The sequence below is a fragment of the Pangasianodon hypophthalmus genome, chromosome 13, assembly GCF_027358585.1.
Source record: "Pangasianodon hypophthalmus isolate fPanHyp1 chromosome 13, fPanHyp1.pri, whole genome shotgun sequence".
Taxonomy (NCBI): Eukaryota; Metazoa; Chordata; class Actinopteri; order Siluriformes; family Pangasiidae; genus Pangasianodon; species Pangasianodon hypophthalmus.
The window spans coordinates 3,917,497-3,937,259 of NC_069722.1; the positions used below are offsets into that span (position 1 = coordinate 3,917,497).

Sequence of the window (19,763 nt, forward strand, 5' to 3'; positions counted from 1 at the left end):
CCACTACACCACCATCACCAGGTTGCAGTTGAATGGCATTGTGGGTAATGTAGGAAACCGTTAACCAAAGTGGAAAAAAACAACAATATAGCAGTGAAAAGAAGTTTAACCCAAAAATGTTAAACAACTTTATTATAAAATCTCGAACATCATTAAAGCTCACGTTAATTATAAAGATTAAGACGTCATTCAGGGTGGATTTTTTTTTCTTTTCTTAAAGCGTTTATTCCGGCTGTTGCAAATCAGTTTTATTTCTCTGAATGAGATGATAGCGTGAGTCACTAAATCAGGAAATCCTAGCAGAACTGTACCAGTGTCAACTCACCTGCATGTTGTCATTATAATCATCATTTTCAGTTCTTGCACTAGGCATTTTACATGATATATTATTACATATGCACTCAGTTGTCAGTTCATTAAAAAGCACCTAGATTATTCCTATATTCACCAGCCATATGTTCAGCTATTATGAATAAAACACAAGGACATGTGCTGGTACAAGAAAAACAATCAACAATCGAGTTACTGTTACTACCCTAAAATAAGAGGATTATTTTCCAATAAAAATACCTCAGTGTTTTATTCCACTTATACCACAGCCATTAATAACTACCATTTTTAATATATTAATGATCATACAATTTTTGACCATCTGCAATACAGTTAGTTCCTTTTCTCCCTTCCGTTTTATCACCAAAAGACACCAGTTTCCTCACTAACCTTTTTTCCCCCCCTCGCTTAGTTAGTAAGACCAAAAAAAACAAACAAACAAACAAAAAAAGAGCTTGTCATATTACAGAAAAATCGGAAAGTCCAGATTCTCCCATCCTGAAGACTTTCCCATGGTGAAAAACTTGCTGTTATAAAGCACTTTAACACTGGAGACTCCTTACATAACATTTACATGTTTTTTTTTTTTTTTTTTTTTTTAAATGTTTGTTATTAGTCTTAGATTATGTGGAGCTTCCACCATACAAGCCCCTGTGAATGAGCTGTTTATGTAGAAATGATAGAACAAGTTAGAACAAGCGCATTAATATAAACCTGTGATTTGGCCTGAAGCTGGAAGTACCGTCACAGCTGCCATTATAGTTCATTCTGACCAATCAGCATTGAGTATTCAGCGTTATGGTATGAAATATTTTCTTAAAAGGGTAATGTGAATTGTTTAATGTAGCCTAACACCAAGACAGCACCTTGCTAGCTGATTCGCACCATAACACCACAAGACACGAACATTTTCATAAAAAAAGCGCATTTATTAAAGAGAACCAATTCACAATACAGAACCCCAAAACAAATGTCACTAGAAGAGGTGGTTCACAAAGCATCCATACTCTTTTCAAACAAATAAGACTAATTACAAAAGAATAAGAGCAACCTGTTGTGAACCTATGGCAACATATTCTCAGCTAAAAGCACTAATTTGTCTTTTTTTTCCCCCTCCATTGCTTATGAGCCACAAAGTGGAAAATCAGGACCAAGCTGTACATGATGAAGCCTCTGAAACATCGCACTTGGGATACCTTTCAAAATCATCCACCTTAAACACATCTTACCTTGAAAGGAGGCTTGGAGTTGATTAATAAAGAGAAATACAGATAAATTGGACACAACTCTGGAACTCAGTACGACAATCCCTGTAATCAAATAACGATTTTATACTGCAGTGTTGTTCTTACAAAAATACAGCACAACAGTTGAAGGGTTAAACTAATACAGGAATCTTTCAATGCACCATTTTTTTAGTTAATCCTTGCCAAAACTATTTGGTGGCATTAAAAAAAAAAATATATAAATCACAGTTCAGCTATTCCTATTTCAGCCTGGAGGACATGGCTCATGGTGGACAGATCATGCTCTGACAAGGCTGATTGAATAGACACTCATTAATTCCTCACCACATGGATAGAAACGGTCAGAGGGAATTAATTTTTTTTTTTTTTTTTAATTTCTGCACATGAAGACCGTGCCCAAAGCGTTTAGTACTCATCACCCTGGGCCTCCATCTTGTAGCCGTTCTCGTTAGAAGCATAGCCATCTCCAGACTGCATGGAGTCCTGGTCCATCATCATCGCATTCATCCCATCCTGTGAACCTTCCTCCATCTGCGGCGGGAGAGAGCCGTCCCCTTCTTCTCCGTTCCCCAAGCCTTCATTCTCACCCATAGGGGGAAGCAGAGAGCCATGCCGATCCTCTCTACGCTCACGATCACCCCTGTCCCGCTTATGCTCACGATCTCTGTCCCGGTCTCTGTCCCGCCTCCTTTCTCTGTCCCTGTCTCTATCTTTATCTCTGTGACTACGCTTCCTGTCCCGGTCTCTGTCCCTCTCTCTGTCTCTATCTCTGCCTCGCTCTTCTCCCTCTGGTCCTCCCTCCTCTCCGCGACCCTGCTCACCCATGGCAGACTCGTCCATCCCTCGCTCGCCTCCTTCTCCCATCATGCCATCAGTCAGTCCGCCTGTGCCCTCTTCACCTCCCTCTGCGCCCTTCCCTCGCTCCCTGTCCCTCCTCCTCTCCCTGCTCCTGCTCCTCCTCTTGCGATCTCGTTCCCGGTCGCGCTCTCGGCTTCTTTCGCGTGACTTGGCGTCTCCTTCTCCTCTCTCCCTGTCTCTGTCCCTACGCCGGCTGGCATTTTCATCCGTGCCTCCCCCCAGTGCCCTTTCGCGCTCACGTGATCGGGTGCGTCTGCGCCTCTCCCGTGAGCGAGATCGCCGCCGCTCAGGGCGCTCCTTGTCTCTGTCGCGTTCGCGACTTCGCTCGCGCCGATCTCCGCGGTCACGATCCCGATCGCTGTAATGACACACAAGCAAAAAAAATAAGGATGTGCTTCAACACGGAGAGTAAACTCACAGCAAGTTTAACTAGCTGACAACCATCTCCTCATACACTTCCTAGCTATTCAGTCAAGCTAGCAACATCCATGCTATGTTGATACATCAACATATTGAGATGCTTGTCTTTAAAAAAGGAAGTGGTTAAGAACCTACGCCAAACACACACACACACACACACACACACACACACACCTTCCAATAGGACGGTCATCATAGCGGGAGGTGTCATCTCTACCAGAATGTTTGATGTTAACATCTGCTCCACCTCTCCTAGTACCACCCAGACCTCCACCTAGAAACCAAAGCCACAGAGATCAATGTGTGAACATGAGTTGATCAAATATTTGTCAAATCAGTTGGCAATATTAAATTCTTGGGTAAAAAAAAAAATTAAATAATAATAATCTAATCCAAGGTTGCTGAGTTTCTTACCCAGCCGACGAGGGTGCCATCCCTTCACGGTGCGACCTCTCTCTACATCCACAAGAACTCTACGCCCATCGATCTTTTTACCGTCCGCATGCTTGTAGGCCGCTACAGAGAAAGAACATGTAAGACAGAAAGAGCAACAGGTAGAGGGAGGGAGAGAGAGAGGATGAAGGGAGAAAGAAATGAGAGAAAGAGAGAGAGAGTGTGTGAGAAGGACGAACGTATGCTGCAGTATTACTCTGGTGATCGCTTACCTTGAGGGTTTGAAGCCCGTGTAAATTCATACAGGCATTACACAGCACGCTCTTACCTCAGAGTGCAAAAATGAGCAATAACTACAGCACGGGTTGGTTTGATCATTTTATTCCCGAGTATGGAGTCAAACATTTCAGCTTGACAAGGCCACAACGGCCAGTTATGTAAAGATGCACATCCATCTACGTCTTAGAATTGGTTTAAAAGGACCAAATGTGTATTACATTGAACTCCAGATCCAGCCACAGGCTTGTAGCAGAGCTCTTACCACAGACACACTTTTAAAAGTGGTAATAGATATGTAAATATTCATAAACCTGGCAGAAAATGTGTGAATTTCCTTTAAACAGTTCAAATCCTTAGACTTGGATAAAACAATTGGGGTTCCACCATCAGCAGCTCTTCGTGGAAAACCAAAACATGCTGAATGGACAGCATTAAAAACATAAAATAAAGATCTTAGCCCGAATGCTTTGATATACCATGTGGTGAAAACAGCATCAGGCAATTAAAATATTTTTCAGCAATTCAGAGCTTGGTATAAAACCTCCGCAGAAGCTTAAATATTAAATAATCTCACTTTATTAATAGTCTATTGTGTATAACCACATCCTTTTAAATGAGGACGAGTTATATAACCGAGCACGGGTCTGCATTCTTTATAGCCTTTATATCTCAATATGCTCAGACTTATAAATATTGGTTGCCGATCCAAAAATGTGTGTTTCACACCCACCCGTTCACACACACTGTAAGGGCATTATTAGGGAAGTAGCCACACCCTCACATTAAGACACATTGGCACAAAAGACAAAAGAGCACCCATAAAAACACAATTGACGGTTTCTCACCTTAACGCTCCCCCCACCCCCCAAGACGGTAACTCTAAATATTCACCCATTAAAAAGACTAAAAGTAGTGCGTACTTAAAACAAAAACAATGGCCAACATCCATGCTGATGTTCTCCCCTTGCTAGATTTTAGTACAATTGTTTATACCCCCCAATCCGGTCAAATGTCTGAGCTAGTGAATAAGTAATTCCCTCCATCTTACCACATTACCTGTAACTGCTCCCTTACCATAATACCTGGCCAAGGCTGGAACCCATCGGTGGCGTAGCCTGGTGATTCCAGGTGCTGAGCCAAAAAGGAGGTGATACATTTCACATAAGCAACAAAAAAAAAACAAAAAACAAAGAAACAAACAAAAAAACGAAATACAGGTGGATCGGTTTAAAAAAAAAACTGGCATCCATTCCTTAGGACAGATGGACTGGACGAGGTCCACAGAGCTACTCTGGTCTGCACTGTCGAAGATGGCCATCCCAGTGGAATCGGATACAGAAATCAGGCTATCTAAGCTAATCAGAGGGCCTTACCAACAACCCTCTGTTCTTACTCAACTAGAGGGCCTTACCGTGAACCCCCTTACATCTACTCTAACCTCAAACATCTCTCCTCTAGAGGGCCTTACCCTGAACCCCCTTAAATTTACTCTAACCTCAAACATCTCTCCTCTAGAGGGCCTTACCCCGAATACCCTTAAATTTACTCTAACCTCAAACATCTCTCCTCTAGAGGGCCTTACCCCGAACCCCCTTAAATTTACTCTAACCTCAAACATCTCTCCTCTAGAGGGCCTTACCCTGAACCCCCTTACATCTACTCTAACCTCAAACATCTCTCCTCTAGAGGGCCTTACCATAAACTCCTTTAAATTTACTGTAATCTCAAACATCTCTCTGCTAGAGGGCCTTACCAGCAACCCTCCACTCAACCACTATCAGAGGGCCTTACCCAAAACCCTCTCTATTCCATAAAGCTAGAGGGCCTTACCCAAAACCCTCACTTTTCTATCAGACCTCATATCAGTACTCAGAGGGCCTTACCAACAACCCTCTCTTTTCCTAAATGGTCTTACTAAAAACATTTCTGAGTCGAAATGGGAGGTACCAGGAACTCCTAAACATAAGGGGTGGACAAATCAGTAGCCCGGGTGCTCAAGATAAGTAGCCTGGCAGACAAGTAGGTTTAACAACCGATAAAACAAAAAAAACTCACTCATGATTGGCTTTCGCAAAACAGGGTTAATGTGTAACGTAACGTTCTTCACGGTATTGCGATGCACCTTAAAGCTGTAACTACAGCGCATGCTACCGAACCCCACCACCTGCAATACACAGATCAGCAGAGACACGATCTGTTTGAGGGTAGAACGGTTTTATTAGCATGAATTGATGACAGGTGATCTTTTCAGAATCTTTTCAGGAGGCCAAAAAAGGTCACAGCTCTCCTGCTAACTACACCGTCATCTCACGGGTTAAAAATATGAAAAGAAAACAAAGACAATGGCCAGGCTGCAATGATTTGTGCGCACTGCAAGGAGAAAACACCACACTCGTAGCTGAATTTTTGCCCAACGACTTGACGCTGAGAATTTCCTACACTAGAAACTTTGTTAGAAGAATTTAATGACCATAAACTAAACTTACTTTCCCTTAGTCTTTAATAATGCGCTTTGACGCACCATGCCATTATATTAGCTATTTTTTTTTTGGTCTAGTAAATTAATTTTCCAAGCAACCAAAACGTCTGAGTTGGCAGCACATTAGAGCTAATACGTTTATGATTTGTCCACCCCTGTCTATATACTCTGCAGGGTAATTATTAGTATTTCTAGATCTAAATCATTTAAACGCCTGTTGAAGTCTAATTATGGGTTACGTTCTACATACTGGATTAAGCTTAAATTCTGAAATCATAAGGCACAGAGGAAGAAAGTGTACAAAGGGAAATATACAGCCTAGACATAAAAAAAAAAAAAAAAAAATCCTTGGGCGAGAAATGTATTCTCTATAAAAGTTTCTCGAAGTTATGGACGATTTACTTTGGGGTAATAAGGCTGTTATTAGTTAACTGTGACTAAACTGTAAACTGTATGCTTTCAGTGTGTAATTCTGTATGTTTTTAGATCAGTAACTAACTCCTAATCTTCCTTGATCCAATTTACTGGACTTCTTTTTGTCAGTCAGCAGACTGCCTTTGATTAACCTACACCATTAAAGCCATCTATAATCAAAGGGCTATACTCTGTAAGATTTAGATGGGTCAGAGTAATATAAGGCACCAAAAAATAAATAAATAAAAACAAACAAACAAACAAAAAAAAAAAAAAAACACCGTACAGTGCCACAGGGATTTCTCCCACTACAGTTTTACTCCTAACAAAATGGCATGTCGCATGCGTCTCTTCAAGTTTCTTCCTCAGCCTTAGATTATAAAGTCTGCCACTTAAATGAATAAATAAAACCCATGTAAATTTTGCAGAGTACAACCTGAGCGTTAACGTTAACACGCAGTGGCTTTAACAGGAGAGGTTGACCCCAGACATCTGCTCCCTAAGCCTACCACAAGGAACGTTCAGGGACCAAAAGTAGCCTCAAGAGAGTTGGGGAGGAAAAAAAAAAAAAAAAAAAAAAAATCGCGTCTTGGTGATTTGGTCCAATGAACGTGTGCCTTGTCACAGCCTAGAAGTAGATGAGGGTGTAAAGAAATCTTACCCATCATACAAACCCATCATACCAACCATATACTGAGCTGTGGTAGTAGGGTGTAGATGTATCAAAACCATCATCATGATCTGCAAGCCAGCTCTGGCCAATAGCCATCAGAGATAGGCGGCTGCAGTAGCAACGAGAACAACACACAATTAATACACGGCATGGACTTGCGCTTGCAACACTTCACTCAGCAACAGACTCGCCTGAGCTAAGGTATGCAAAAGCCTTCATGTTGTTGAAAAGACAGACAGGTGTGCGGGTTTAAAAAAGTCACCTTGGCGCTAAGGAAGGCTCGGCCTTTAGCTTACCATCGCCGCTCCGACTGGAACACATACACACACACTCTCCTGTGTGTCTCACTGCCTAAACATTAGAGATGCCGTAGAGCGGCGACATTCATCAGAACGCATGTGTAGTGGACTAATGCACAGTCATATGGACTTGTAGGTTTCCCTCCCGCCCGCCCAACACCCCACCCGCTCCCTTCAACATTCACACCAGGTACGACAACACAATGTTCTGCACAGATGTGAGAAGAAACACTGACAGTCACACAAAAACACGGACACACAGACACGGGGTCATTAACCCGACATTTCCAAAGCCCACGTATCATTGTGGATCTTAGTGTGAGATGTTTTGTTATATTAACTATTTATCAGACCGGTTTATCTGAGTGGGCACAGACGATACTGATTAGAGAAATGCCCAAGGTTTAGGCCAAGAAACCTAAAACGTTGAGCCTAGTGAAGATACCGAAGAAGGCGAGTCTACTCACAGTGCATGTCTCGCTCGTGTTCATACTCGATGAAAGCGTAGCCGCGTGGCTTTCCAGTCCTCTTGTTGTACACAATGTAGATCTAAAAATTAACACGACAGCTGTCAGAACACACACACACACACACTCGGGCAAAATGACCAAGGCAGGAAAATCTCTCATTAGACATGTCATTAATGGTTCACTATTACTCTATGGAGATACACTATTACTCTAAGGCTGATTAATCAGTGTGCAAGGATGATTATTCTCAATCAGGTATGTAGAAACACTGACAAGATCCACATAAAAACCATCATATAACCCCTGCTTACTACAAACAGTCACCTTGCACTCATACATAAAAAGAAGAGAGACTCGGATAATATTTATGCGCAACACAGAGAGAGAGAGAGAGAGATCAATCGCAAAACCATTCCCCACCGACTCCATGACTTCTCAATCGCTTAAGAGGATAACGATGGCCATACAGAGTCGCTCCGGTAATTCATATACTTGTACGTTTGGCTTATTCTGTATTAATGCACTTGCGCAGCTAGCCATGGATTATTACTACAACAAAAACATGGGACTGAGCAGTAAATTTATGATCTCGCCTGTCCTGCAGCACGATATTACAGCTCTGATACTTAAATTCTGATGAAATCTAAATCTTTTTAGATAACAAAAATTCAGAAACTAAATTAGACAGCCTGGGTGCATAAGAGGACAAAAAAGAATGAACAGAGAGAAAAGTCAGACCACTCACTCGTTTGATGGGGCCGTAGACCTCAAACTCACGGCGCAGTTTGGACTCTGTAGTATCGTAATTCTGTGCAGAAACAATAAAGTAGATAAATAAATAAAAAGGCAGAGGAATACATATCAGATATTTAAGTCAGATAGAAATCAAGGAACTCACAATTCGAGCCACGAATAAGGTCTTGAAAGCGTCCCCTTGAGCGTTCGGGTCGTTGTGAGGATCCCCTGTAAAAAGAATAGTAAAGATGAGCGTGTGTTTTGTTGAGAGGTTAGTAACAGTTAAGAAGTCTTTGTATTTCGGCCGTACTTACACAACTTCAGCTCGGTTTCTACAACCGTTTGCCTCCTCTCCATCTTCTCGCGCCTCTGTCATTTAGAATATATGTCTTATAGTCTTGAATACATTATAACGTATCCAAAAATACACTGAAAACATTATAATAAAACTTCTCACCTTTCTTTCCAGCCTCTCCTCTCGTGTTTCAGCTCTTGTTGGTGGCGGCGCATCTCGAGGATCCTGAACATTTAGAAGGGACGGGAAAAAAAAAAAAAAAAAAGAGGTCAGTCACAAGAGGAATGCTTCAGTCATACAGACACTCATGAGCTTCTACAACTACACAGGAACGTCTACAGGAACAGACAGAACAACGAGAACAAGACTTAACACAAAGTCTGCAAAGTCAAGGAGATTTAATGAAAATAATTTGGTCAAAATTAAATGTACACAATCTCTGGAACGCCGAAGCTTAGATGCATGCCAGAAATCTCACACTCGAACAGACCTACTTATACAATTTCCAGCACATTGCGACACACCCGGACAACATGTTCGAGCTAAAAACAGTCATAACGACCATCTGGAAGTCACTGAGTGCATCGCAATACTCCAATTTAGTGCTTCTCAATCCTCATCCTGGATTACCATCGCCCTGCACATTTTAGTGTTTTTCCTCTTTTAACTCAAGTACGATCTAGATCAGGTTTGTTAACTAGCGATGAGTTAAATCTGACCAAATCATAGGAGGAAAAAAACACGAAAATATACAAAAACATGGAAACAATCAAAATCTTGGATAAGACAATTAAATGTGTTTGTCCCTTATTTCTCCATCCTTGTCCCGTTTCCTCTGAGGGAGGAGTTAAGAAGCGAGGAAATGAAACGAGGAGGTACAATTACAGAAACGAGAAGCTCTCAGTGTCAAACTCTGCACAGACTTTTGTGTCCGACTCGGATCTCAATTTAGAAGTGGAAGTGATTTGGATAATTATATTTCCAGCTTCATTTAAATGAATAAACTACTTAAACTGCTACGTTCAGGTTGCACTTGCTCACTAGAAGGCCACATGACCATCACATGTACGCAGGTTTTACTCGTGCCAGGAACAACTTTCATAAAAACCCCGAAACGTCGCTTTTTAACCGTTATCGATATTTTACTGTTAGGTGTTTTACACTAGGCCATTACTTTGTTTCATTTTAGTTTGGGCAGAAGATGACAGAAAGGATTACGTGCCTTCTGGAGGGTCTTTGTATTGGGGGGGGGGGGGGGCCTGCTGCAAACCCTCTTTACGCAACACATCGATTCAGACATGACATCCATCACCTGGAGTTATTTCTACAGCTCATCTTACAGAAGGTAAAATACGGCGTAATCTTGGCACGTGCACGCACAGGCAACCCGTAAACGTTCCTGTAATGGCGGATATTTTCGAACAGTCAAAGCTGAACTCAAAATGTACCTCGAAGTGCTTGATGAAAGGAGCGATGCCGGAGTAAGGCTGGTTGTGGTGCTTTTCATGGGGAAGTTTCTCCAGCTGCGGCAGGAACGGGATGGGATCCCGCGGGGCAAACAGGGCCAGCAGGTTCGGGGGCAGAAACTGAGTCATTGTTCACCTGAAGAGAAGCACGACAGAGCATTTAACACCACGGCTCCTGAACTTTTTCATGCAGAAATCTGAATTTAGTGCTGAAAACAAGAGAACGTCTCAGTACAACACATTTAGACTGTTTAACATCTTTTCAGAGTGCTATTACATTCTCTACTTCGTTCTCTGATTATTTCAGTATAAATCATAACTTGCACTAATATTGATCAAAGCATTGGCTAGTATATGAGTATTAAGATTTGTTTTTAATTTAATGGCATTTGGCTTGACTTTTCCCCATTTTTTCCATTTTCTAAACCCCTGTGAATGCCTTGTAGTAATGACTTGTCTGAGAGCTGAGATATTTTTAAACAAGTTCATACTTCTGGTTTAATGTCCTAAATATTTATTAATTTTGCCCAAATATATTCTGAACCCTCACACTTTTTTTTTAACTAAATGACTGTTTTTTCTGTAAATGAGTGAGTCCTATTAAACTCCAGACCCAAGCAAGAACTCTAATAATCCAAAATAACAAAAATATTGCCTCAAGTGATGAAAAACTTTGAAGGTATTCACTAATACACTCCTAAAACCCAACACTAGCCACACCAGTTTGATTAAATGAGATGTTTAGAGCAGCGCATTAGCATGCTAGTTCACTAACACACTAACATTAGCTAGCCTTGCTAATTAGCATTATTCATACTCGAAATAGTTTAGCTACAAAACCCAAAACAACTAGACATTACTGCTGCAAATTGCAACTGCGCATGAACATCTACTCAAAAGCTAATACGTGTGAGAAATTTAAATAAAAAAAATTAGCTAGTTAGCGAGCTTAACCGATTAGCATAAGAGAGACAAGGCTAAGCTAACACTTTTCCATACGCTCGCGAGGCAACATGGCCTTCATCTGAGACCATTAAATTACCTCAGCTCCGCATTCAACACCAAAGGGAATCTCCGAGCTCGACGGTAAAAATTCTCCCTAATTTTCTGAAGTATTTTCCCAGAACAATTTTACTGATTGGGTGCCGCTGATTAAACGACTGAAACGCGTCCTCCTGCGTTGGCTTTCTTGTTCTCCGTGCAGCGCTCACTCTTAAAATGGCGCGGTGCCGTAAATTGCGCAACTGTTGTACAGTTTTACGACATCAGTGCGACTGTATGTTGCAGTTTACGGCACTGCTGTGATTATGATAGTAATGACAATGAAACTTTTCTAAAGTTTCTTTATTTTACAAGTATAAATTGTACTAATATGGATTAAAGCATTTTTTTAAAAAACATATACTAATATCTTTAATTTACCCTGACATTTCCCACAACTCATATTTAATATTTTCATATTAACTTGTAAATAACTCTGACACTTGTTATCTTTTGTTTAAGTTAATGACTAAATCCCCAACAGCTCTGTGCTGGAAGGCAAAAAAGCATTAACATTGGAGGACTGGAACCACAATTGTGTTTTAAATTAAACACACATGACCGAATGGAGCTCTGCAAGCCAGAGATCCTGTCCAGCACAAAGCTCTGACACTGGAGACTCCTTCCAAAAATACAAAACTTTACAGAAAACCTCACCATATCAGCAATTACACATGGTTAAAAAAACATTTATACCGAGCGCCTGAAATACAAGTCCATATGTAAGGTGTTACTGTAGAAACACTAATGTAATAGAGTGAGCGCATGAATATAAACCTGTGATTTGCAGCTGTACTACTGTCAGAATATCTCCTGACCAATCAGAATTGAGAATTCAGCAGTGCTGTGATATGCAAATTAATACTTAAAGGTACTGTATATACTTTGTACTAATCTACATTTCAGTGAACATTACAACTAAGAGGATCCAAAAGCTGTTGAGAGGATATGACTGATATGATAGGACACCAGTGTCTCCGATTGACAAGAAATGAGATATCCACTTTAGAATCACAACGCATGTGGATGAGTAACATGAGTCAAGGTAACATTACACGCTGTTGTTGTTTTGCATTATTAATTTCAAGAGAGAAAAAAGAGAGGCTGGTGAAGGAACAACCATTTATTGCTGCTATAAGGAACGTGTTGGTGTAGGCATTTGTATGGTATCCCAGCTGGTTGCTAGGGTGTTGCAGGTGGTTGGTGGTGTAGGTGGGCACTGAAGGTTTATTACCTTCAATGTATCTGAATTGACATATGCTTAAGTCTTACAGGAATTAGGCACTCCTATGGTATCCCAAATGATTGCTAAGCAGTACCTGCGGTATCCCAGATGGTTACTAGCTGGTTGCTAGGGTGTTGCAGGTGGTTGGTGGTGTAAGTGGGCAGAACAGTCCACGGTAAATTACCTTCAATGTATCTGAATTGACATATGCTTAAGTCTTACAGGTATTAGGCATTCCTATGGTATCCTAAGTGATTGCTAGGGTGTGGCTAGGCATTTGCTATGGTATCTCAGATGGTTGCTAGTTTATCCCACTTGGTTGGTGCAGTGGTAGCTCAGTGGGTGGGACCAGTGATTGGAAGGACATGAGTTCAAAGGCCAGCACTGCCTAGCATCACTGTTGGGCCCTTGAGCAAGGCCCTTAACCCTCAACTGCTTGTAGTTGTTGTATATTGTATAAATGAGATAAACATAAGCTGCTCTGGATAAGCCAAATGCCATTATTGGTTGCCAGGTGGTTACTATGGTACTCTAGGATGATGCTAGGTGGTTGCTATGGTATTCCAATTGGTTGCTAGAGTTTTAGGTGGAGCAATGCAGTTGTGATTGTCTTTAGTATATCTATTAAGAAAGGCTGAAATTGTGTGAAAGCTGGACCAACAAACAATTTCCCATATTTTCCTATGTGGCTTCCTATGGCGATTCTGCTGAATTTCATAGATCTACTTCAAAACTTCAACCCGTGAAAACTGAAGAAATTCTGGGAGAGAAAAATAATTAAGACAACAAACAAGAAGAACAGTCTGTTGCCGTCAAACCTACATAATTCGTTCGTTTATTTATTGCAGGTTTCAGGATAGCTAAGACATGTGACACTGCTATGACTACAGACCTAACTGCACATCAATTACAGAATTCACGGTTATGTAGAATACAAACATTTTTAAAAAAATAAATTTTAAAGTCAGTCAGGTGTAGGGCTTTCTTTGCTACCTACAAAAATAGTATTGCATGTAGTGTTACCTATTAAGTAAATCTCTAAATAAATGCTCTTAAAACCCCAATGAAAGATTGTTTAAATTGTTCAGACTGTAACAGTCCTAATATTTTGCTCAACTGTTTTAATATATAGTAAAAATGATGGAAGATTCACCCATCCAGGCTAAAACAAGATGGCAGTAATCTATCAGAGAGTTCAAAACACTTATTTGGAGTCTAGTGTTAAAATGTGGAGCTCCTATGCAAAATGCATTAATAGTGGTAGATCTGAAGATCTGAATCATTATAATTGATAGGGGATCTCACATCATTCAGCAGAACTGATGAAACCCCTAGTGTTTCATAGTAATCCAGTCACATAGATACATACACTCACTGTCCACTTTATTATGAACACCCGCACATCTACACATCTATGCATTTATCCAATCAGCCAATCATGTGGCAGCAGTGCAATGCATAAAATCATGGAGATACAGGTCAAGAGCTTCAGGTAGTGTTCACATCAAACATCGGAATGAAGGAAAAACTGGTGATCTCTTGGGAATTTACGCAGAATGGTGCAAAAAAAACAAAAAGCACTGAGCGAGTGACAGCTCTGAGGGTGGAAACGGCTTGTTGATAAAAGAGGTTATAGGAAAAAGGCCAGATTGGTTTGAGCTGCCAGGAAGGATATAGTAACTCATATGGTGGGGTGGTGAGCAGAAAAGCATCTCAGCATGCACAAAACATCAAACGTTGAGGTGGATGGACTACAACAGCAGAAGACTCACCCAAAAACTCACCCAAACTGGACAGATGAAGATTAGAGAAAAAAAAAAAAAAAAAAAGCATCTGGTCTTTTTCCAGTCTTCAAAATGTCCAGGTTGGGTGAGTCTGTGCCCATGATACCCTCAAATTTCTGTTCTTGGCTGACAGGAGTGGAACCTGATGTGGTCTTCTGCTGCTGTAGGCCATCCATCTCAAGGTCTGATGTGTTGTGCGTTCTGAGATGCTTTTCTGCTCACCACAGTTGTAAAAAATGATTATTCGAGTCACTATAAACTTCCTGGCAGCTCAAACCAGTCTGGTCATTCTCCTTTGATCTTTCTCATCAACAAAGCGTTTTCAGCCACAAAACTGTCACTCACTCAGTGTTTTTTTGTTTTTTGCACCATTCTGTGTAAACTCTAGAGACAGTTGTGTGTGAAAATCCCAGGAGATCAGCAGTTTCTGAAATACTCAAACCAGCTCATCTGGCACAAACAACCATGCCATGATTAAAGTCACAGAAATCACATTTTTTCTTCATTCTGATGTTTGATGTGAACATTAACTGAAGCTCTTGACCTGCATCTGCATGATTCTTTGCAGTGTGCTGCTGCCACATGATTGGTTGATTAGGTAACTGTATGACAGTGCAGGTGTATGTGTGTTCCTAATAAAGTGGACAGTGAATGCATGTGTCAACAGCCATGAAAAAATTGGCTCTCATATAAAACCGAAAAGCTCATTTGGGATTCACACCACAAAGGTAACTACTTACTAGGCATATTATTTCCATTAATATATAAAATGTCCTCTGACTCTACCAGAGTGATCCATCCAAGACTCTAGTTCAATTTATAATGTCAGATTGCACTACTTGCATCAGCTTCATAGACTGACAATCAGTTTACATGAAGCTGATGTATAAAAGTACTTCCTGTCTGGGCTTCAAGCCACTTTCTCTTATGGTTTGTTTTTCAGACTGGGCTTCAGGACCAACAGTATCCCTATAAGAGATGAAACAAGTCCACAGAGTCCTGTGACGCCTTCATTTGTCCTGTAAAGTCCTAGCTTATCTAAAGGAATGAAAAGATCGCATGCATTCTTCAGCACATCAAGAGCTAAAGCTGGGTGTCTTCTGAGGCTCTCAATTAGAAGGAACAGAAATGCATCAAGCTGTGGAATAATGACAGGAGCCGTGTCTTGGCTCTCATTGAGGTGATCGTTGACTTTCTGTCGATATTGTCCATCTCGAGACTTCTGGACCATGAGCTGGGCAATCATGTAAGCATCCTGGATGAGATTCATCACCAAGGAGTAAAAGTAATATCGGGTGGCGTTTAGGCTCCATCTGTCCTTATCGATGTCTTGGATGAGGCTGATGCTTCTGGCCCAGAGGACGTTGTCACAGATGAAATAAAGGGCGCGGTTCAGATTGGCTACGGTGAGGCAAAACCTCAGCACAGGGTCAGTCAGGTAAAGGGTTCTCCTGGCTGCATCAATTGAACTCACTGTATTACCAAGCCTGAAAACTGAACGAAACAACAAAGTTAGCTTGTTTAGCTCGTAGACATTCAATTCATGTCTAAAATCTTCTTCTGTCAATAATTAATCAGAACTTTGAAGGCTGTTAAAGACTAAAACAAGAACGTTCACTGGAAATAACCAGAAGTAAATTAGTTACTCAATACTCATTCTAACATTTCACTGGAAATACAAGGACGGATGCTTGGTGTGTTGTGCATTCTCAAAAAAGTAATGCGAATGTTCCAAGCATGGAAAAATATATTAATTATAAATGTACTCATATAACTAACATATTATATAACAGTTAGTTCTGGATCCACTAATGTGATTAGATGAGCGGCGTTCCAAGAGTGCTTACATTTATTATAACAGCACTGGTACATTTCGCTGTTTTGTATCACTTTGCTTGTCTGTGTTCACTAATTATCTAAGTTACAAGCTACTGTCATTAATGGAGCAAAATTAAACAAAATATTTGGCCATATTATATTGTGTCTGAATTAGTTTCCTGTTTATAGAACTGTTGTATTAAAGCAATATTACACTCGCAGTCATGCTGTTGTACTGAAGATTCAGTACAACAGCACTCTTTCTTGTTTGATATTGCTTAAATATTTTTGTTAATTGCTTATTTTTAGCTATGAATATTTATCATATTTGTTTATTTATCATATTTGGCCTGAAATTGCTTATCAGTCAATTGTCCAATTACTTTTGAGCCTGTGAAAATGGAGGTATTGTGTAAAAATGGCTGTAATTCCTAAACAGTCAATGCAATATTTTTGTGTGGTTGTGTACAGAGGCAAAAATTATGAAAATTGTGTCACTGTCCAAATACTCGTGGACCTAACCTGCCTGTGTGTATATGTGTGTGTGTGTGTGTGTGTATATATATATATATATATATATATATATATATATATATATATATATTAGATAGATAGATAGATAGACAGATATACACACATATAAACACTCTTTTGGTAATTTTATTAGCATTATGTAATAGGACAATTTCAGTTTAAACAACTATTTTTCATATTCTGTGCATGTATTCTTTGAAAATTTATGGTGAGACATAAGAAAAGGTACTGTACTGGTGGAATGTGCCATGTGAATCTTGTTATCATTTGGGAAAAGCTAGTGATCAGTTACACAAGGTGTCGATTTTGTAGTTAAAGAAGAGATGAAGGAGAAAGGTAGGATGGCTTGACACAGGGGAAGAGGACACACAGGTAATAAAGGAGGTAAGAAAGAGAAGAGGGTCCATGTGGAGTTTTCGATAACACCAGAACCACACGTGGGCCACTTACACTTCCGTCCTGAGCTCATGCTGGACTCCAAACTCTGCAACTTCTGCACCATAACTTTTCTCTCTGTGTGCTTTCGCAGCAGGTACTTGGCCAATGCGCATGCGTACTGGGTTGCCCTGAACAAAGTCAGATTAGCTGAGCTGTGTGTAGTAAAGCAGTTTCATGCTCATAATCGTGCGAACTCACCCACCTGAACACGCGATCCCTTCCTTGGCTCTGATTGGTGAATTTAATAAAAGATTCCATTTGAACAGGAAGCTCGGACCCGCTGGTTGAAAGTGAGAAAGTGTAACGCTGTGACACTGTAACGCTGTAACACCGAGTCACCTCACTGCACTCACGCCATCCGCACGCGCGCTGCAACCCGGTCACACTGTGTACCACTGGGAACATGTTCGCGCATGCGCATTAGCGTTTACAGCAGGGCGTAGGAAAGGCGTTTCATAACATTATGGGACATTAAACTTCATTCATATTACATGTTTATTAAATCCCAATATGGCACCCAAACTCCAAAGACTTTCATATTTCACTCCTGTTACTTTCTGCTCCATATGATCAGCTACATCATTTAGAATTATATAATTATATCTATATTTTTTGTATTATATAGTATAATTATATAATATTAGTTAATTACTTACAATTACTTTTAAAAAATATTACTCTTTGGAATATGTTTGCAAAGAGCAGATTCCACTGTACCCATGACATGAATTTCAATTTCATTCATTTCTACTGTGTTCATTGAAAATAATGGCATTTTAAATGAAATTAAATTAATGCCATTTAAAAATTGTATTTGTGCCACATTTTAAATTCCCATAAAAAAATTAATAAATCAATTTTTTTTCTGCAAGCTGGAATATATTCATGATTCTACTCTACCCATGACACCACTTTTATGCATTTCTACTGTAGAAATTTTAGAATAGCGGCATTTCAAAATACAATAAATAAATAAATAAATAAATCTGATTCAGTTCAAATTTTGCCACATTTTAAACTGTTTTAAAAATATTAATCAAACTGTTTTCTAAAAACTGGAATATATTCATGAAGAGCAGATTCTACTTTCCCCATGACACGACTTTCATGCATTTCTACCATAGAAATGTAGAATAATGGCATTTCAGAATACTAAAAAAAAAAAAGGCTATTTAGGTCTATTTGTGACACATTTTAAATTCTCATAAAATTAATTGATCAAACTGTTTTCTGCAAATGAAAACAGAATACAGTCATAAAGAGCAGCTAATCCTGTACTCATGACATGACTTTCACGTATTTCTACACTATAAATTTACAGAAATGGCATTTTAAATTTCCTCAAAAATATCCAATTCAGTTGTATTCCATAAAATTATACAATTTAAGGGGCAACTACTGTATGTTTCCATTAATTTGTTTAACCTCTGCATGTTTTTGTTAATAAAGCTTTCTGTGCAATGAGCATAAATATCTAAATCTTAACACTTTCTTGTAGTTAGGGTGTGTTTAGTAAAGCTGAAAGTCCAAACCGCATTTTCAGGCTACTGTAAACCCTAATGCACATGCACATAAATGTTCTGAAGAGAAGAGTGCACAGAGTGATCATGGGAGTCCTGCCACACCTCCTGTCCCTCCAGTTGGGTCTTAAGAAATCTGGTGAAAGGTCATGCAACATGAACATCACACGAGGGAAGCAAAGTTCATCAGCTCCGAGACCAGAGTTCATGATTTGTTTTATCATCCATAACATAAGGTCTTCTGTGCAATCTGTGCTATCTATCTATCTATCTATCTATCTATCTAATTCTCTCTTTCTCTCTTTCTCTCTCTCTCTCTCTACATATATATATATATATACACAGTACTGTGCAAAAGTCTTAGACGCATGCAAAGAAATGCTGTAGAGCAAAGATGCCTTCAAAAATAATGAAACTAAATATTTCTACATTAAAAAAAATACTATAAAGAGCAGTAAAAAGTAGTAAATGAAACAAAGTCAATATTTGGTGTGACGATCCTTTGCTTTAAAAAAAAATAGTAGTCTCGGGTGCAGTGTGTGCAGTTTTATAAGGAAATGAGCTGTAAGTGTTACTGAGCATCTTGCAGAAGCAGCCACAGTTCTTCTGGAGACTTTGACTGTCGACTCGCTTCTTATTTCTGCAGCGAAACCCAGCAGCCTTCATTCTGTTTTTTTGTCTGAAAAGTGTCTCTTATGTAACATGCTGCTTTCTTTGACATACAGTAAAGCTAATGTTTGGAAAACTAATGTTTGGAAATCTAAAATGTTTTTGTACTGAATCAGTAATGTAGAAGTCATACAACAAATAAAAATCTATAACAACATTTGTACTAAAAAAATAGGGTGCCTTTTGCACAGTACTGTGTGTATATATATATATATATATATATATATATATATATATATATATATATGTATATATATATATATATACACACACACACAAACATACATATATACAGTGGGGTCCAAAAGTCTAAGACCACATTGAAAATCTGGGATTTTTAAAAAAAAAAATTTTAAAAAAAGAAAGTTTTAGAATT

The 19,763-nt window shown here is 39.6% G+C and overlaps 2 protein-coding genes across 2 annotated transcripts; both read right to left on the minus strand.

The window, feature by feature from the left end:
• Window positions 1-1,238: 1,238 nt before the first annotated feature.
• On the minus strand, window positions 1,239-11,589 carry snrnp70 (small nuclear ribonucleoprotein 70 (U1)). The gene is made up of 10 exons (XM_026916866.3): window positions 11,401-11,589; window positions 10,341-10,494; window positions 9,055-9,117; window positions 8,912-8,966; window positions 8,761-8,825; window positions 8,608-8,670; window positions 7,860-7,941; window positions 3,270-3,371; window positions 3,030-3,129; window positions 1,239-2,793 (listed from the first exon to the last, which is right to left on the minus strand). Exons 2-10 carry the CDS (start codon window positions 10,485-10,487, stop codon window positions 1,983-1,985), a joined length of 1,488 nt encoding a protein of 495 aa, XP_026772667.3. The 5' UTR covers window positions 10,488-10,494; window positions 11,401-11,589; the 3' UTR covers window positions 1,239-1,982.
• Window positions 11,590-13,430: 1,841 nt separating this feature from the next.
• pex11a (peroxisomal biogenesis factor 11 alpha) lies at window positions 13,431-17,623 on the minus strand. Its single transcript, XM_034310039.2, has 3 exons — window positions 17,401-17,623; window positions 17,211-17,326; window positions 13,431-15,902 (listed from the first exon to the last, which is right to left on the minus strand). Exons 1-3 carry the CDS (start codon window positions 17,601-17,603, stop codon window positions 15,334-15,336), a joined length of 888 nt encoding a protein of 295 aa, XP_034165930.1. The 5' UTR covers window positions 17,604-17,623; the 3' UTR covers window positions 13,431-15,333.
• Window positions 17,624-19,763: the final 2,140 nt, after the last annotated feature.